Source organism: Canis lupus, chromosome 2 (assembly GCF_048164855.1).
Source record: "Canis lupus baileyi chromosome 2, mCanLup2.hap1, whole genome shotgun sequence".
Lineage (NCBI taxonomy): Eukaryota > Metazoa > Chordata > Mammalia > Carnivora > Canidae > Canis > Canis lupus.
This window is the reverse complement of record NC_132839.1, coordinates 85,100,472-85,119,283: the sequence shown is the minus strand read 5'-3', so window position 1 is coordinate 85,119,283 and position 18,812 is coordinate 85,100,472. Positions and strand designations below refer to the sequence as shown.

At 36.5% G+C, this 18,812-nt stretch overlaps 1 protein-coding gene across 5 annotated transcripts in view; it reads left to right on the top strand.

The window, feature by feature from the left end:
- Window positions 1-18,812, top strand: part of STIM2 (stromal interaction molecule 2) — a 140,611-nt gene that overhangs the window by 107,889 nt on the left and 13,910 nt on the right. For 4 of the 5 annotated variants that reach the window (XM_072808444.1, XM_072808454.1, XM_072808423.1 and 1 more), the window contains exons 4-9: window positions 5,381-5,492; window positions 9,681-9,796; window positions 12,634-12,811; window positions 13,541-13,718; window positions 18,117-18,284; window positions 18,550-18,573. In XM_072808444.1, the coding sequence (XP_072664545.1) occupies window positions 5,381-5,492; window positions 9,681-9,796; window positions 12,634-12,811; window positions 13,541-13,718; window positions 18,117-18,284; window positions 18,550-18,573 (776 nt within the window). The remainder of the gene's footprint in view (window positions 1-5,380; window positions 5,493-9,680; window positions 9,797-12,633; window positions 12,812-13,540; window positions 13,719-18,116; window positions 18,285-18,549; window positions 18,574-18,812) is intronic. The other variant, XM_072808434.1, reaches the window with a different exon arrangement.

Here is an 18,812-nt window from a genome sequence, read left to right as displayed (position 1 = left end):
GCTAGCTTCTCTCTCTGTTGCTGGCTATTTCTAGCCCTTCCCATCTCGTCATTCTCCCCATTACTACACATCCTCCTGCTGTCTGAAAGCTTTTCTCCTCTTAAGTCCAGTTATCATTTTTCAAGTGCTGATCCAAAATAATTACATGGTGATGGGACTGGCACTTGCAAGGAGGAAGGGGAGAGAGGGAAACTGTTTTGGTGTGGAATCGGGAACTTCATTCCATATTACAGAAATAGCCCTGTTGAGAACTGCAAGGGGGAGGGATAATGAAAAGGAGAATCCTTATCTTGCCTCTGTTCCTGTGAAAAATCCATAAACGTGTGCCCCCACACATCCTACATCTCCACACCCACTCATCTCCTGAAGATTTGGTTCTACTCACCATCCTGTCCCCACTCTTTCCTGTTCCCCACCACCTCCTTTGTGTTAGAGCCCTGCCCCAGCTCTGAATCCCCTGACTCCTTGAAATCTTGTCATTTGGGTTTTTCCAAGTCCCAGGAGTCACCCCATGAAGAACTGGCATAGCTCCCTTGAGCTGTTGTGTTACTACCAGGCCCTCAGTAGACCACAGTGAAGTCTCTAGTGGAATCCTAAATCCATTAATGCGATTATATGGCAGATTGTTCATGTATGATGTTTAATTCTTGTATTACTATTAGTATTATGAAGGTTAGTTTCTAAGAGAAATGTGTTTTAAGTTTTAAACAGTGATCTATTCCAAATCAGGAGACACTTATATTGGCAGTGAACTTGCATTCTGAAGAAGAAGGCTCAAATTCTAGCTCTTTCAGTTAATAGACATGTGTAATTACTTGGCCTCTTTGGACCAAGGTTCTCTATATAGACTGTAGCAAGAATAGTGATCTTAAATGTGGCTATGGGGTTAAATGAGAATATATGTGAAAGTGTATAATGTAAAATCCTGTATCAAAGGAATGTGGCTTTTTGATGTTAACAGTAACTGTTAGGTTAAACAACAACAACAAACGAATTCCTGCCTTGTAAGAACTCCTCACCCAAGGGATAAGACAGGCCTGGGCGATTACACGAGAGTATGTGATACATCCTATGACAGATATGTGCACATGTGATCAGGGGCACAGAGGAAAGCAACTATATTCTGAAAATGGGTGAATAGGGGAAACTTCGTGGGGGAGGGACTTCCTGATCTGAGTCTTAAAGGCTAAGAAAGAAACATGCCTGGTAAAGAAAGAAGAAGGGAAGGAAGCCCTTTCAGGTTGAAGGAGCGTCATGGGGGAATATGGCACATTCAGAAAGCTGTAGATACGGCTGCAAGTATGACCAGAGAATAAACTGTGTACTTGTGCTTAATTTGATTGTTGCGACCACATACCTGACTCTAAAAAGGCAATTTATTACACAGTGGTTAACAACTCTAGAAATAAACGTGGTCTGAAACCTGGTGTGATCGCTCACTAATCTATTATGTCTTACTAAGAACCTTCATAGACTTTTTAAGTTCAGTGGGGTGATCAAGGTTCCTATTTCAAAGGGTTGTTGCAATGAGTATTTGAAATTATGTTTGCAAATCTCCTGGAGTTTAATACACACATAATAAACATTAGCAGCAGTTTTTGTTTCTGTCCTGAAACTTTTAAGAGTTACTTTTCCTCCATCAGTATTTTAATAATCTACCTTCTGGGCTACCAGTTTAGCAATATTTTAAACACCAACTTTTGTTTGTTATAATAGAATCAGAATTTGAATGGATTTTAAAAGATGGTCTAGCCTGATTTTATCATTCTGTATGTTAAGAAACTGAGTCACAGTTAATTACCTGGCTGTCATGTCCTAGTGAATCCATGGCACAGCTGGGACAAAAATCAGTCTCTTTGTATTCCAGAGTTCTCTCTCCTAGCCTTTGGAATAAATGTCAGAAATCATTCAGACACACAATATCTAGCAGAAAGAATATAAATTAGCAGTATAGAAATCAGCATTTCCAAAGCTTTGCAGATGGGAAGTCTAGGTTTTATAGAAATACAGTATCCTTCTCTGGCTGCCCTCTGGTGGAAGTGGTACTTAGCAACAGCACATGTGAAAGGGAATGAGAGGCGGGTGATAAGGAACCAGGTAGTTCTTAAATGAGTAACTCCTTTGCCATCAGGGTTTTCTTACATGGATAAATTCCTATTTCTATTTATTTGGGTTTCCTCACTGAAGTGTGAGATTAGATTTTCACAATACCTGCCCATTAAACATGTTCTACTTCATTTATTCAAGAGGACCCAACAGATAATTTGTTGAATGTCTTTTGTGTACCAAATGCTAAGAATAGAATGATGAGCAAGAAACGTGTGCATTAGTGGAATAAACAGGTGTTCAAATAATAATCATACAAATTAATAATAATTAAGTGCTATGCCTAAAAAAGTACAGAATGCTTTATGACCATTAGCAATGTTTGAGAAGCCTCCCTTGAGGAATTAAAGTTTTAACTGAGATAGGGAGTCTCTGTAAATAGACAAAGATGAGTCAGAGCAACAGAGAAAAGAATCTCATGTTGAGGAAACAGCATATGCAAAGGCCCTGAGGAAGGACACAGTATGATCTCTCCTAAGAATTGAAAGACAACTAGTATATTTGGAGCAGAGAAAGTAAATATAAACTACAAGTCCTGGTCATGAGAAGTGAAAGTATTTACTAGGCATCACCAAAGAAACACAAAGGCACAGGAGGAAGTGAACCTCCTCTCAAAGCAAACTGTGTGCTCTTTGTTAGAATTTTGTTGTTTTAAAGATTCATTGTAGAGAAAATTACTTTAGAACGACTGTGATGTTCCATGTACAGAGTAATCTTAGGATTTGGGCACTTTAATAAATAACATATTTTTTCATTTGATTTTTCTTCCTTTCTCTCCTGGCTCATTGGGAACTGAGGGAATATTCTGATGTGCTGGAGTTTTGAGATCAGGGACTTCAGTTGTTGATCAGTTGAACAGCCATAGAAATGACAGAGAGAATCTTATCCTGTTTCCTTGGCTGAGATTTTTGTGTGGGTGTGTGAGGTGCAGCTGCACTGTTGGTTTCTTGGCAATCAAGACAAGCAATTCTCAGTGCAGTTCATGTTGAATGGGAAGAAACTTAAGAGAAAAAAAGGCTACTTTGAATATATTAAGTTCATCGGAAAGCACCGAGGGCCTGAACTTTCGGCTGGTAATAGAAGTTATGTGGCTAAATGGATACAGCAGCCTCGGGCGCATGTCCAAGCCTATGGCAGGAACACATGAAGGAGAGAAGATTTTTAAAATAGTCAAAGCTTTGTCTCAATATAAAATTATTAATTACCATGTGTGATTTTTAAGTGAATTTTTGCTAGTTAATTTTTCATTTGTGATTTACTTAAGCTTTTCCTCCGACGAGCACTTAATGAAAAAAAAGGCAGATTGTGAGAAATTGGTGTTGCTTGCAAAATGAACTCAGAATTTTCTGTCGTTTGTCGGAAAGATATTTCTCAGATTTGTATATACATAGAGGGATTCCCAGGTTTGCTTTTTATCGCTCCCTTGTTCTCTTCAGTCTCCTTTGACCTTCCTGTGGCCTGTAAGCACTTTGTGTTCCCAAACCCTCAAATTAATTGCAGACAATATGACGCTCTTAAGTTTTTAAGATCACCTGCACCCTCTCCTTTGGATAATCTCGTCAAATATGATCTTGTCATTGCCCTTCATACTCTTCAAGCAGAAATGTCTTGAGTTGCTTCCAGGCTTTAACTGCTTGTTTATATCTCTACTGCTATTTAATATTCATGCTGCCTTCAGAGTAACATAGTTGTGTCCTGCTGTCAGTTGGCCTGGGTTCATATCCAGTCCTGCTACCAACTACCTTGGTCCTCTTGTTAGTTTCTCATCTTAGTGCTTCATGGGGTTTGTTTGTTTTTAAATACGGCTTAAAGGAAAAAGTGACTATAACGGGCTCGATTCAAAATAAGTGTCCAAGAGAAGAGTTGTTCTAGCTGGTCATTTTCTTCATAATTTAGGGCCCCTTTCCCAGAATCCGTTGTCCTGGGTTATCTCATTCAGTCTAAAGACTCTCCAAATGCTGATGACTCTAAATTGTTACACCCTGTTTCTGATCTCACTCTTCCCTAAGTTCCAGACTTGTGTAATTGGCTGCGACTGTGTATCTACACTTAAATATCTAAAAACAGAACTTTTTTTTTTTTTTTTTTAAACAGAACTTTTGATGTCATCAGCTCCTACTTGCCTCTGGAGTCTGTTCCTCCCCAGTCTTTCCTATCACAGTTAATGGTACCTCCTTTCTACTTTTTTTTTTTTTTTTTTTTAACTTTCCTGTAACTACCAACCTCCATCTCTTTCATGACCACATCTAACAGCATTATCCCCAGAACATATTCTAAATCTGACCACTTGTCACCATATCCTCTGCTAACACAATAGTCCAAGGCATTAACCTCTCTTATTTGGACAGCTATATAAAGGAATGGCCTTCTTATTGCTCTTTGTTTTCATTTTTGTCTCCTGCAGTCTGTTCACATCGAAGAGTATACATAGATTTAAAAATATTATTTACCCCCAACCTTCCTTATTGAAATTAGGGAAATATCCAGAATTTTTAAAAGTCATGACCTGCCCCTCTGATTGCTTGCTTTCTCGCTTTCAAACATGGCTAGTTCATCCTATCGAAAGGCCTTTATACTAGCTTTTCCTTTTGTTTGGAATATTTTTTCCCCAGATCATCACAGTATTGGCTCCTTGTAAATTTTGGTTCTCAATTCAGATAATAGCGCCTCAGAGGCTTATCCTGACCTCTTTCCTTTCTTTCTTAATAGCTGATTACTGTCTGAAATTCCTCATACTTTTCTTCCTCATCTTGTAAATTTTCCCTCCTCTCCCATAAGGGCACAGACTATGTATCTTGTTTACTACCATAGTCCCAGTGTTTAGAATAGTACCTGATACTCAGAAGGTTTACAGTATTACATGGATGGGATGACTAAATGAAAGAATGATGGTTAGATTCATGTCCTGTGTTTCTACAACCAGGGAAATGATGAATTATTTCATCCTGAATGAATTTTACATAAATGCTTATTTTAGAATTAACCATGCTAAATTTGTATTCTTTTTCTTTCATGTTTTCTCTGTCATAGATTGTAAGTTCTTAATTGTAGGAGGTATGTCTCCATTGTTTTCAGCTTCTGATGGAATGCCAAATACCATTGTAGTACTTATTGTCAATTGAATTAAAAATTCACTTAACATCCTCTGAAGTTATAGTAATTTTATATATGTGTGAATGTGTGTATATATATATGTATATAAATACATATGTAAATTATGTAAGTTTAAAAGCAGATGTGTTTAAAATATGCCTTCCACTTTTATTTCTTGCAGTTCATAATTGGACCCTTGAGGACACACTTCAGTGGTTGATAGAATTTGTTGAACTACCCCAATATGAGAAGAATTTTAGAGACAATAATGTCAAAGGAACAACGCTTCCCAGGTGAGTCTTTTTTCACTCAAGGAGAATCACATACTAGATGTTATTTTCAATGCCAAATCATAAGTTACCTCTGTGGCTAAGGGCTCAAAGGAAATATTATAAATATATTTATTCTTTAATTTTTTTAAGGTGTGAATTTGCAAGTTTTTTTTTTTTAATTTTACCTATTTGTTCATGAGAAACACAGAGAGAGAGAGAGAGAGAGAGAAGGAGGGGAGAGGGAGAGGCAGAGACATAGGCAGAGGGAGAAGCAGGCTCCATGCAGGGAGCCCGACTCAGGACTCAATCCCGGTCTCCAGGATCACACCCTGGGCCGAAGGTGGCGCTAAACCGCTGAGCCACCCGGGCTTCCCTGAATTTGCAAGTTTTAATTAATTTTTCTTGTTTAAATAATCAGTCTTTTTAAAATTTATTTCCAGAGAAAGTGATTTTGGGAATTAGACAATAGGCCAACTGCATTCTTTTTAGATAACATCAAAGGGCCAACCTCTGACCATGTGGTAAATATAACAAAAACATATTCATTTGATATGAATCCACCTTTAATGAAAAACCTGTTTGAATGGGTTAGTGTACAGATCCTTAATTGTATTCCTTTAATAACAATAACCACTCAATATTAGCATCTGTAAGTTAAACCCTAAAAAAAAAATGTAATGAACAAAATATAAATAATAGCAAAATTTTAAAATGTATATTATGTAGAAGTACTCTATATTTTCTCATTTAAGCTTCATGGTTAATGTTAAGATGTATTATTATCATTCCCATTTTGCAGATTAAAAAAAAAAAAACCCAAATCACAGAGAAGTTAAGTATTTTGCCTAATTCAACACTTGAACCCAATACCAAAGTCTGGGAAGCCAGTTTATCCCTTAGATTTCTGGAATTATTTGTTACTAGTTTTCTAAATTTTATTTTCTAAATCTCCTTTAGTGGGCAGCCCAGGTGGCTCAGCGGTTTAGCGCCACCTTCAGCCCAGGGTGTGATCCTGGAGACCTGGGATCAAGTCCCACATTGGGCTCCCCGCAGGGAGCCTGCTTCTCCCTCTGCCTGTGTCTCTGCCTCTCTCTCTCCCTCTGTGTCTCTCATGAATAAATAAATAAAATCTTTAAAAATAAAAAATAAATTTCCATTAGTAAACCTAATAATTTTTAAAGGTTTTTGTTTTTAAAGATTTTATGTATTTGAGAGAGAGAGAACGCAAGCAGTGACAGGGGCAGACAGAGAAGGAGAAGCAGACTCTTCACTGAGCAGGGTCCCAACTCAACTCCAGCTCCACTCTGGGCACAGGGTTCTACCCCAGGACCCCTGGATCACAACCTCTGAGCCACCCAGACACCCCATTATTTTTTAAAGATCTAAATGTTAAAATTGGCAGTGGTTCTGCCAGAACCTGGCCCTTAGAAGATTGCTTATTTCCCATTCTTCTCTCAAATATTTCTTGTATCAAAGAAGAGTAATCCCTTATTATTGTTTAACTATTATATGTGATGAGATGTGCCTATTGTATTTCTTCTAATCAATTTTACGTACTATAAATACTTTAAATAAGTGGCTGTTGTTGCTTTGGACTTTGGATTTTGGGTGGAGTTGAAAATTTCCGTATCTCCTGTAAATATGTTCTGAGTATCAACATCAGTATTTCTGATTTTACTGTGCACATGACCATAATGATGAAATTATGGGAATAAAAGTGAATTCAACAAGTGTGTATTGAGTATCTTTAATGTTCATGGTGTAACTAGATGGTGGAAAGAAGACAAAAATAAGATACAGTTTTTGCTTTAATTAATTTTTTTGGAGAACAAAAGTGGGAGTGTGGGGAGAGGGGCAGAGAGAGAATCTTAAGCAGGCTCTACATTCAGCACAGAGCTGGACGTGGGGCTCGATCCCACATCCCTGAGATCATGACCTGAGCCAAAATCTAGAGTTGGATGCTTAATTGAGCCATCCAGGTGCCCCCAGTTTTTGCTTTTAAATATGATAAGTTTCTAAGTTAAAACAGGATAGTAGAGCATTAAAATGGGATTGGGAGTTTTTGAGTTATATGTTACCCTCAATATGAGGAACTCAGTATTTTTATGTTGTCTTTTGGGAAATCTCTTTATATAACAACATGAAATAAAATAGGTTGCTTGGTGTTTTGGCAGTAAAAGTTACAGCCACTTTTTTCTTTTAGTTGTAAAGGTTATCAGCAGTAACTCAAATTCTAGAAGTGTTAAAATAACATCACAATAAAGATTGGTTTTTTAACAGTGAGCATGTTAGTAGGAAAGACAGGTTATAAATACAGAAGTTCAACTTTCAGGTAAGCCCACTGGAACCTTTTTGAGTAGAGGAGAAAGGAAAACTGGAATGCCTTTCATCAAGCCCCTTTTATATGGTAATGGCAGTTAAGAGAGTCCACTTAAAGGAGCACTATCAATTAACTGTAATGCTGTGAGTTACAGAACTTTTTGTAGGGTAACTGTAGATATGAGAGCTATTTATAAGAATATATAAGAAAATGTATTACACATTACAGATGTACACATGCCTACAATTCATTATGTTTCCTTTCTGTGACATTAAAATATTGTCACATCTGCAATAGGTAGCCAAAATTATGTTAATATTATGTTAGTTATCATGGTTATCATAAGCCTTTTACTGATTTTCTATACTCTGAAATTCTTATTACCAGAGCTTAAACTAAGGCTCTCTTCGCCTGACACATGCCTCCTCATTCCTTTCAGACCTGTGTGAACTTCCCTGACATCCTCACCCACTCAGGTAGAATCACTTCCACCTCTGGGCTCATACTGAACTTTGTTTAAAACTGTTATTTGGTATCCTTTATTACTACATCTCATTGTCTTTCTTAAATTTAGTCTATTGATATTGTTGCTCTTAATTCATTCATGCATCCATCCATGCATTCATCCATGTATTATACAAACATTTATCAAGCATTTACTTTTGCCAAGCGTAATGCTAGGTGTGGGGATACCGAGACAAGACATAGCATTGCCTTCAAGCAGTTTGTTAAGTGTCACATTAAAGGTGTAACTGGAGCATACACAAAAGGTACCTGCGAGATGAAGGAAGGCATTTTGTGATGGGAAAGGTCTTTATAAAGTTTTATAAAAGCCTATAGCAGTTACAGGAGTTTTTTTTAACTTCTCCATTCTTAGAGGTTCTGATACCTTCCAAAATAAAATGTAGTGGTTCAGAGTACAGTCATTGGAACATACATATTTGGATTTGAATCCCTGCCCTACCTGTATTTATGCAACCTTGGGCAAGTTACTCGGTCTCTTCCTATATTAGTTTCCTCATTTGTGAAATGGGCATTTTATATATATTAGAGGTTTTCTTGAATTTTGATAAAGCCCTTGACACAGTACCCGGCATATAGTACATGCTTGTTTTTATTGTCATTGTTATTAACAATTTTACTAGTATTATTAGACTTTGTGTTATAGTATCTTTATTGGCATCATATTTGGTTATTAAGAAATCTTAGTTAATAACTGGGCGACTTGGATTTGAAGTTCAAGACACAGTGATTTTATTTCCTTATTTCAGTTGTGCCTTTTGGCCCCCTACATACGGTTTCTTCATTGCTGGTGAAATGGTTCAGTACTTCCTATTAAATAAATGCCTTGGTTTTCTCTTCCAACCATGATGACTTCTTACCCTTACGACTTCAGTGGAATTTGTTTAATTAATTTTTAAATAGCTTACGTATTAAAGTGTAAAAGGTATAGGTTTTTTAGATACTTTTAAAGAAAAGTGATATGATCCAAATGAAGAACTGTATTTTATTTTAAAGTCTGCTACTGATATTAAGTAAATCACTTACAATTTTCTTGTTTGTTGTGAAATGATAATAAAATGCCATCGGTAACTAATGGTTGTAAAATACTTTTGTGTTTGATAAATTTCTGTGTCCTAGTAAATTATGGCATAAAGTAACCCTAGAAAACAAAAACATCAACATAACAATAATTGATACGGAGTGTTTGCACAACTGAGTTTGCACTGAAGGATTTTGATACATGTTAATAAAGTCTTTAATCACAGGGATGAGCTCTTACAGCAGTCAGCACAAATATGTAAAGTATTAAATATATTGTTAAAATATTTAAGTTTACATACTAGAAATATTTTCATTTAATATGTGTGTATTTTTTAAATGAACAGGATAGCAGTGCATGAACCTTCATTTATGAGCTCCCAGTTGAAAATCAGTGATCGGAGTCACAGACAAAAACTTCAGCTGAAGGCACTGGATGTGGTTTTGTTTGGACCTTTAACACGTTAGTATTCTCTCTCAGAGTATGATGTAAAAGAATAATCTGATCATACATTTGTTATTTAAAGAAGGAAAAAGTAAGAAAGAACACTAAGAGAAAAACTATTTATTAGCTATAAAGACAATGTAATGTATCTTAAAAAAATGTATAGGGTGAGATTTTTGGTCATTGAAATGTGGAGTGTGAAATTTCCAAGCTGGTTACTGATGTAAAAAATTGTAAAAACTATGTCAGTTGATAATTTAGAATCAAATTTCTAGATTTAAAACTTTGGATCTTTGTAACAGTTTTAATGTTGATATTATTGTAGCCAGATATTCACTGAGGAATCCCTTTCAAAAATGGTACAATGTAATCATTCCTATGGCATGGAGTAATATATCCTGAAGTGATTTCATTTATAACCAGGAAAATGATTTTTTAGATCCAAATCAAAAGCACAGATCCACTTGAAATTTTACATGGTAACAGACTATCCTGACAGAAGCACAAGGTGGAGAATGTTATTTGATTGTATTGAAGAAGAACATTTGAGAAATTATGTCCTATTTGTAGAAAAATAAGGCTTGTATTTCTTTACTTTTGACAAGAACACTTATTGCAGAAAAGTTTAATATATTTATTTAATTTCAAATGCTAAAAAGCTTTGGAGGAAAGTGTTTTAAGATTACATTTTGGAGGAATTATGTTCTGTTTTTCAGAAGCCAAAAAGGAATAACAAAATTAATACAAGAAAAATGGCTTCCACAGATGACAGCTTAGGAAACTAATGTTTATTTTACCTCAATTTTTGGAGTTAGACTTGCAGCTTTCTGTGATAGGGTTTTGGGGGTGGCCCTGCTGAAGAAGGGTTCCTGGAGCTATTGGATGGATTCCCTGACTGTGCTGGTGGTTCTTTTTTGGCTCAGGCTGAGAACAGCTGGTGAAACAGCTGGAACTCTGCTTGTTGGTGAGAGGTGGTGGAAATGCACTGTTGGAAATTACAAACCCTAGGAAGCACAACCCTCCTGAAATGCCAGCCATTCCACACAGATGACACCCTGAGTTTCCTACTGAATCCCTCTTGGGGGTTGTCTTCCATGAGATTCTGATTTTTTCTTGGGAATGATTGGTGAAAATAGGAATTTAGCTTGATAACTTGCCTCTCTATGCAACTTGGTCAGGGATATTTATATTTTATTAATTCAGGAACAAACCACCCTCTAAGCCAAAACAGTATTATATTATCATTTGAAAAGAAACCAAACTAGTCTCAAAGACTGTTAGAAACAAATATTTTAATAGACAAACTAGTAAAGAAGTTAATGATGCATTACCTTTTTAATGTGTTTGTTTTAGAATTATTATTTGAATGAATAAGCCCTGCAGTGGGAACACGGGCATTAGATTTATAACAAACATTGTCAAATGAACAGAGATACATTTGAAAGGAGTTTTCACTGAAATCCTTTTCACTTTGTGGTAATTATAGAGTTTAGCCTGGTGATTATATTTTGGCCTGAACAGGGCTCATTTGAACTAGAACTTGAGCTAAATTCCTCAGTCTGAAGCAGAAATAAAAATAAACCCTTTTGAGCCTTTAGCCTTCTGCAGTACATCTGTTTCACTGTAGGTGTGTGCTCTGGAAATATGCAGCCCCGAGGGTCTCTGGCCTAGAGCATGTTGTTTATCACACTGTGTAAACATATAGGAACCCGAGTAAGGCAGGATCTTGTCATGTCTGGAGAGCTCCTTATTTCATCACACGTGCCGCATGTCTTCCTGCTGGAGGCCTGGGCAGTTAGGTAGTTTCCCACTGTAAACTATGTCTCTTTGGAACAACTAATACATTATACTGTGTTAGTTATCTTTGTGTATCCTTCCAGAGAGCCCTCTGAAGATTAGTGTGTATTATTAAGAGTCAAGGATAAACTAAAATTATTTGACTAGTGATTTCTGTGTTTGGTATCACTGAAGACACTAGGCCCTGCCTGGCTCCTTACTCCTTACTTTAGAAACAGTGCTGGAAATTACTGACATGCCTAGGGGTAGAGAAGGTGATCTGTTCTTTTCTTCTAGTAACCTGGCTATCTCTGGCAAATAACCCCCTAAAACACTACTTGTTATGATCATTTAACTCCTGCTTTCTCAACCTTGGCACTTTACATTTTAGGCTAGATAATTGCTGGATAATCCTTGATTACTGGCAGAAGCAGGGCTGGATAGTGATTGTCTTATGCATCATTGGCTATTTAACAACATCCCTGGCCTCTACCCACTAGACACCAGTAACAACTCTCCCATCCACTTTCTACCCTCCCAACTGTGACAAGCAAAAATAGTCAAATGCCCACGGTAAGGGGGATATTGCCCTCAGTTGAAAATCGTTGACTAATCTTAGTTACATGACTACTTGCTTGGGGAAGATGCTCTTTTGGTGAATGATTAGGCTTCCATTGTATATATCAAAGCATGACAGTTCCCTAACTTGGCTGAAGGAAAGCAGTTGGGATGATAGTGTTGGTACTTTTTATGCCTCCTTTCATCCCACAGAGGACATGATTGGAGATGCCGTTGCTTTTTCACGGCTCCCCAGGACTTCTCTCACTATTTCCTGTACCAGCGGCAGTGGTACATCCTTGTGCGTTTATCTGTGCCCTCTGGTAGGTCTAGGGTATCAGGGTGTTGTAATAAATAAGCACTTTGATTATTTGAAGAAAGGATTTTTAAAAGGCTAGAGCTTGTTTATGGAAGGGACATTTTCACATTTGTTTTCAGATACCTACTACTTTAAAAAAATGCCTCTGTGTATCAAGATTTTGTTATACTCAAAGATTAATTATCTATAACTTTCCTCATAGGCCCACCTCATAACTGGATGAAGGATTTTATTCTCACAGTTTCTATAGTAATTGGTGTTGGAGGGTGCTGGTTTGCGTACACACAGAATAAGACATCAAAAGAACATGTTGCAAAAATGATGAAAGACTTAGAGAGTCTACAAACTGCAGAGCAAAGTCTAATGGACTTACAAGAGAGGTAAGTTTAAAAAGCTACAAGTCTTATTTATGCAGCAAACATAATTCGTGAAAATGAAATATGGGCATGGGCTTATACACTGGTATTTAGTTGGTCACACACATCACTAATGCATGTACACTTTTTTTTTTTTTAGAAAAGTTATATTCTTGTTGCAGATTTATATTAAGGGTATGCACTAGGGAATAAATGGGCAGATTAGTGAAAATTACTATAGGTGGAATGATATATGTAGTTGAATTTTATTTTTAGCATGATGTAGATAACAATGAATTTCTTAAAAGTCTCTGTTGAAGAGTGATTCCCTGCTGTCACTGTGTTTTGAGCTCAAGATTACCCATATAGCTGTATAGTGGGCCACCTGCTATTTTTGGTATTCAAATGTAAGATTAAGAAAATACTGTGATTTTGGATTGAAACATGTATTCGGGATCCCTAGGTGGCGCAGCGGTTTGGCGCCTGCCTTTGGCCCAGGGCGCGATCCTGGAGACCCGGGATCGAATCCCACATCGGGCTCCCGGTGCATGGAGCCTGCTTCTCCCTCTGCCTGTGTTTCTGCCTCTCTCTCTGTCTATGACTATCATAAATAAATAAAAAATTAAAAAAAAAAAAGAAAAAAAGAAACATGTATTCTACTGCTTGATATGTATTTATTCTTCATTAAAAAAAATAAAACTGGAAATTTTGGTGAAGAATTTTCATTTTTTTTTTTTTTTATCATTCTGTAAGGCTTGAAAAGGCACAGGAAGAAAACAGGAATGTTGCTGTAGAAAAGCAAAATCTAGAGCGCAAAATGATGGATGAAATCAATTATGCAAAAGAAGAGGCCTGTCGGCTCAGAGAGCTAAGGGAAGGAGCTGAATGTGAACTGAGTAGACGTCAATACGCAGAGCAGGAATTGGAACAGGTATTTATGTTCTAAAAAAAGTATTTGTTAGGGCATTTGTAGCGCCACTCTAAGGAGTTTTTGTTTGTTTTTGTTTAGGCTTCTACATTTAGTGGCATTGTGTATTCTTCCTTAGTTAATAAAAGAATTATTTGTTCTGTTGTTAGCATAGCTCAAAGCCCATATAGTAAAATGACAAAGTAATAATTTAAAAATAAGGTTACCGTTGTGTTCACCAACTCATGAAATCTTATCCCAGGCCATGTTAATTATCTCCAGTGAACTTAAGGTGTTTATTTAACATCTGTGGTATGTTTCAGTTTCCAACCATAACCTATTAAAGTATATCTAATGTTAAAACTTCTCTGCAAAGGTAGAGAATCTCTATTATACATCCATTTGAATCCCATTAAATGGCTTTAGAACATAATCTGCTAAAAACTCTGAAGTCGTCTACAGGTACTTTTCCAGGATCTCCTGTTATCATACTTTTGCTCAAGATGGAATGTCAGCCTTCAGGCAAGGGCAGGGGGGGAGGGGTCCAGCAGAGTTTAATTATAGGTAGATTGTTTGGTCTTGTATTCTTCCTATAAAAACTTCCTCCTAATTTAGTGGCTTAAAACAACACACATTTATTATCTTACAGTTCTTAAGACAGAGTTTAAAATAGGTTCACAGGGCTACATTCCTCTGGAGGCTCTAGGGAGGATCTGTTTCCTTGCTTTTTCCAGCTTCCAGAGGCTGCCTGCATTTCTTGGCTCATGGCCCCTTCCTTCATCCTCAAAACACGTCACTCCAACCTCTGTTTCTGTAGTCTCATCTCCTTCTTCTGACTTTGACCCTTTCTTTGGTGATAAACTGCGGGTGAGAAGGCTTGCCCAAACTCAGAGAGTGCCCCAATTGAAGAGCAAGGCCAAGAGCCTCGGAGCTCTGCCTCCCACTCTGCTTTGTGCACTGCTGCCTTCTCAGCCAGATGCTAAATAAGGAATATGAATTATGTGACGAATGAGTTTCAGTTTCAACTCATGAGAAAATGTTCAGTGTGCATTATTGTTTCTTTCAGGATTATCATTTTTGGTAGGATGTCTGCCTGAACACAGCCATCTCTTTTATTAACGGCTAGCTATTGTTTCCCTCATTCCCCAGGCATCTTTTCATTGGGTCTTTTCCCTGTAAGGAGTTTGTTCTCTTAGGTTAACTCCCATACGTATTTTATGGTCAGGTCCTATTTACCTGACAAACCTTATCTGTACAGAATGTAATACAGAACCAAGGAGTTAACAAAAAGAAAAAAAAATAGAAAAGAAAGAAAAAGGCTTTGCCAAAATTATACTGTGTCCAAGAATTAGATATTACACCTTTTATGTCTGTGGGAACTCACTGCCTTTTCCCACCAAGACTTTTATCTCTTGGCTTGTTCCCAGCACTAAACTAAAAAGCTTGTTAGCTATTTTTCTGTACCTTACAGGTAAGAGTACATGAGCAAGAAGCAGTGGTGCACAGATAGTAATATTTTATTGGTGACTGCCTCATAGTGAGGGAGAAGGCACCCTACAAAAGTAGACACACACATCACGAGTATTCGGATTTGAAGTTTTTGGCAGAGAGGCATTGCATACCTCAGTAGACCTTAGGCTCACCATGATATGTCCCAGTACAGATGTAATAATGTTAATGAGATCCTGAGTCAGTAAGGGGGTGGTTTAAGGGAGAGTATTTAAAGGAACTCTATCCTACATGATCATAGTAGTGGGGAACACAGTATTACGATTACATACTATGTGCCAGAAATCTATGCCATGCACATTACAGGTGGTTTGCTCATAAAGTTTAATCCTCACGATAAATAGATGTTATCCCCCTTTGCAGATGCCTTGTGTGGAGAGGTTAAATAAGTTGCCTGAAGTCACACAGCTCTTACATGGCAAAGGCAAAATTTCATGTGTCTTATTCCAAAGTCCACGTTTTCCCATACTGCTATTAAAAGTTTTGTTTATAGAAGTAGATTTCACTGAAATGTTTATTTATGGATAATATCATATAATCTCAGTCCCATATAGTTTTAGGTATTACTGGATCTTGTCTGGGAGGTAATGAACTTCTCAGAATTATAAGTCACGAGTGTCTGGCACATATATCATATCATATAGTGGTGCTATTTTTCCCCAAAGCAAAAACTTTGGGGTCAATAATAGTACCACTTCATATTTTGTGTGGTTTAAATACTTTTCACATAAATTACTTTGTTCTTAAAGTTTTGAGAAGACCAGAGTCAGGACAAGTCATAGTTGTAGTGACAAGAAATCTCAGATCAGAGAATACAGAACTTGCTGAAGGTCATAAGGGTAATAATCAGGAAATTGGGTCTAGAGCTATATTTTCAGATATAGGGTGTTTCTTTCCGTGATATCGTGTTTTTACATATTGCTGTTTTATTCCTGAGATACAATAATTGTGTAAGTAATCACTGTATTTGTAAACAATTTAATAATTCATCATTTGTAAAAGTTTTATTTAATTACTCTTTTTTTTTTCTGTACCCATACCCCTGTAAATAACAATGGAATTCAAATTAAAGATTGGAATTTAGGTAAATGATTAACTTAGGAATAGTAGCAGGGAAAATAGCTAAAATAGTTGCTATTATTGGAAGGTCAGGATTTCCAAAATTTTGAAACATTGTTTGACAGTCAAGGGAAACATTGTTTGGCCTCATTTTGAAATAGGTCCTCTGTGTACTTCCTCGGCAATGAGAACTGTATAGCAATTTCAGCTTTAAAATCTTGTGAGAAAGAGGGCCTGCTGACTTACACTTTGTAGTGTTATATGGAGCTCCATGTCACAGGACCTGACCGCAGATTCTCTCTTCCTGAAAGATTAGCTGGGACACCACACAGCTTAGCCAGCCATTTTACTAAACACAGTATTGTCCCAAGCGCATTGCACAGTGAGATGTGTCGGGCACATGTTGTTTAGGATTTGTTTTCAGTAAGTGGAGTAAGTGCTATCTTACCCTTACTTGTAAAGTCTGTACTTATTGTTCCATTCTGATTTTTATTCCCTAATTTTGGAGTTTAAAAAAATACTTCTCTACATAATTTTCTTTCTGCACTGACAGCTGTTCTGTTTATCAGAAGAAACTTGTGTATAGTACTCCTAGTTTATTCTGGCATACAGTAACGTTTATTTAAGTAAATTGTGTTTGTTCAGGTCAAACATTTCTTCACATTAAGTTTAGGAGTGGAGTTATTAGTTACCTTACATAGCTTTGAGGAAAATAATTTGTAGGTATAGTGCTCCAGAGGCAGGATGCTCCACAGTTCATTGTGACTTTGTCTGAAGGTGTTGAGTGTGGTATTCACAATTCCTTATGTTCCATCATGTACCTTTACACATCTTTAGCTTGAGCTCTTGCTAGTTTTTAAGTGAATCATATCAAGAATGAATTGTCTCTTCTTTCTGTGTTAAGTTTTCTTTAAGAGTTTTTTTCCCGTACAGTTTAATACCAACGGATGCGCTGAGCATTTTAGTTTTCTAACTATTTATTGTCTGGCTCCCCTAAAGGGCAGCTTGAAGGAAGACTTTGACCTCCTGACACTGAAGCCCATGCATAGTTTCTCATGGAAAAATCAAGTAGAGTCTCACTCAGAATCTATTTTCTTGAAATTTACACTTGGTCTGCAAATGCTGATTTATCCACTTTCTGGTATGTTAGAAGCAGTGAATTGAGTAGAAGTGGGTGAAACGGACTGTAACAGATAGATATGCTTATAAAGTGAGAAATAACTAACCATAAAGAAGATGTCATGAAAACCTTCAAAATATGGTATCATTATGTTAAAAAGTGAATATATAGTTAAAATGGCATACAGTGGTGTCTCCTGGGAACATTGGACAGAATAGTAGGACAGGCATTCATCATATTTTGGATACTTCTTTATATTCTACTCCATAAACAAAAAATACATAATGAGAAGAATGTAACCAGTTTCAGTTTGTATGTGCTTGGAATTTTCTTCTGTCCATAGAATCTAGCTGTTATAAAATATAAAAACTAAATAATGCAACTTAAGATCCATGCAAGCCCTTTCTACCCTTTGGCTTCACAGCTTTGCTTAGTGAGTTAAGATGCACTTAAAAACTTCAGCTCTAGTTTTAATGTTAGAAATACATTGTTTTTAGACTTTGTGATTTAAAAAAAAATGTTTATGTAGAGTATAACTAAACTTGGCTTTTCTCTTAATTTTGGTAAAAATCTTAATTTCTTAAAATGCATCTTTATTTAAATATTTTTTAAAAAAACAAATTTCTTTTTCTCTCTCCGTCTCCCAACTTCCCCCCACCTTCTCTTCCTCTTTCTTTTCTCATCCCTTCTGTTCCTTTCTCCCCCTCCTCTTTCCCTTCCTCCCTCTCTTCCAGGTTCGAATGGCTCTAAAAAAGGCTGAAAAAGAATTTGAACTCAGAAGCAGCTGGTCTGTTCCAGATGCACTTCAAAAATGGCTTCAGTTAACACATGAAGTAGAAGTACAGTACTACAATATTAAAAGACAAAATGCTGAAATGCAATTAGCTATTGCTAAGGATGAGGTACTCTATTATATTTCGAAACTTAATAAATTTTTGAAGCGATTAACCAATCGGGATACAAAGATCTGAATAAAAATTTTATTATTGTAGCTTCTTTTTGTGAATTGGAACTTACTTCGTAAATTGACTCTCGTAGTCATAGGCCGTAGAGTAAAATTAGTTTATTTACACAAGTATATACCTTTCAGAATGACCTTAGTGTCATTTAAAAATCATCCCTGTTATCATTATCATAAATGTTTTATACAGAGCTTTTCTCCTCTAGGTTGCTGCTTCATATCTGATTCAGGTTAGTAGTTACTAGAAATTAATGTCTGACTCTTATTAAATTGTGTGAAATGAGATTAAGTTTTAATCTGATTTCCAGCAAAAAAAAAAAAAAAAAAAAAAAACCTCAGTTCACTCACTAACACTTCATTGCAGTAGGATATGATTAATGTTATTTTGTTAGTTAATGGAAGATTGAGGTCTTTCTGAACCATCAAAATAAGAGAAAAATTCTCCAGAACAAAGTTTTGAATTTTGTTG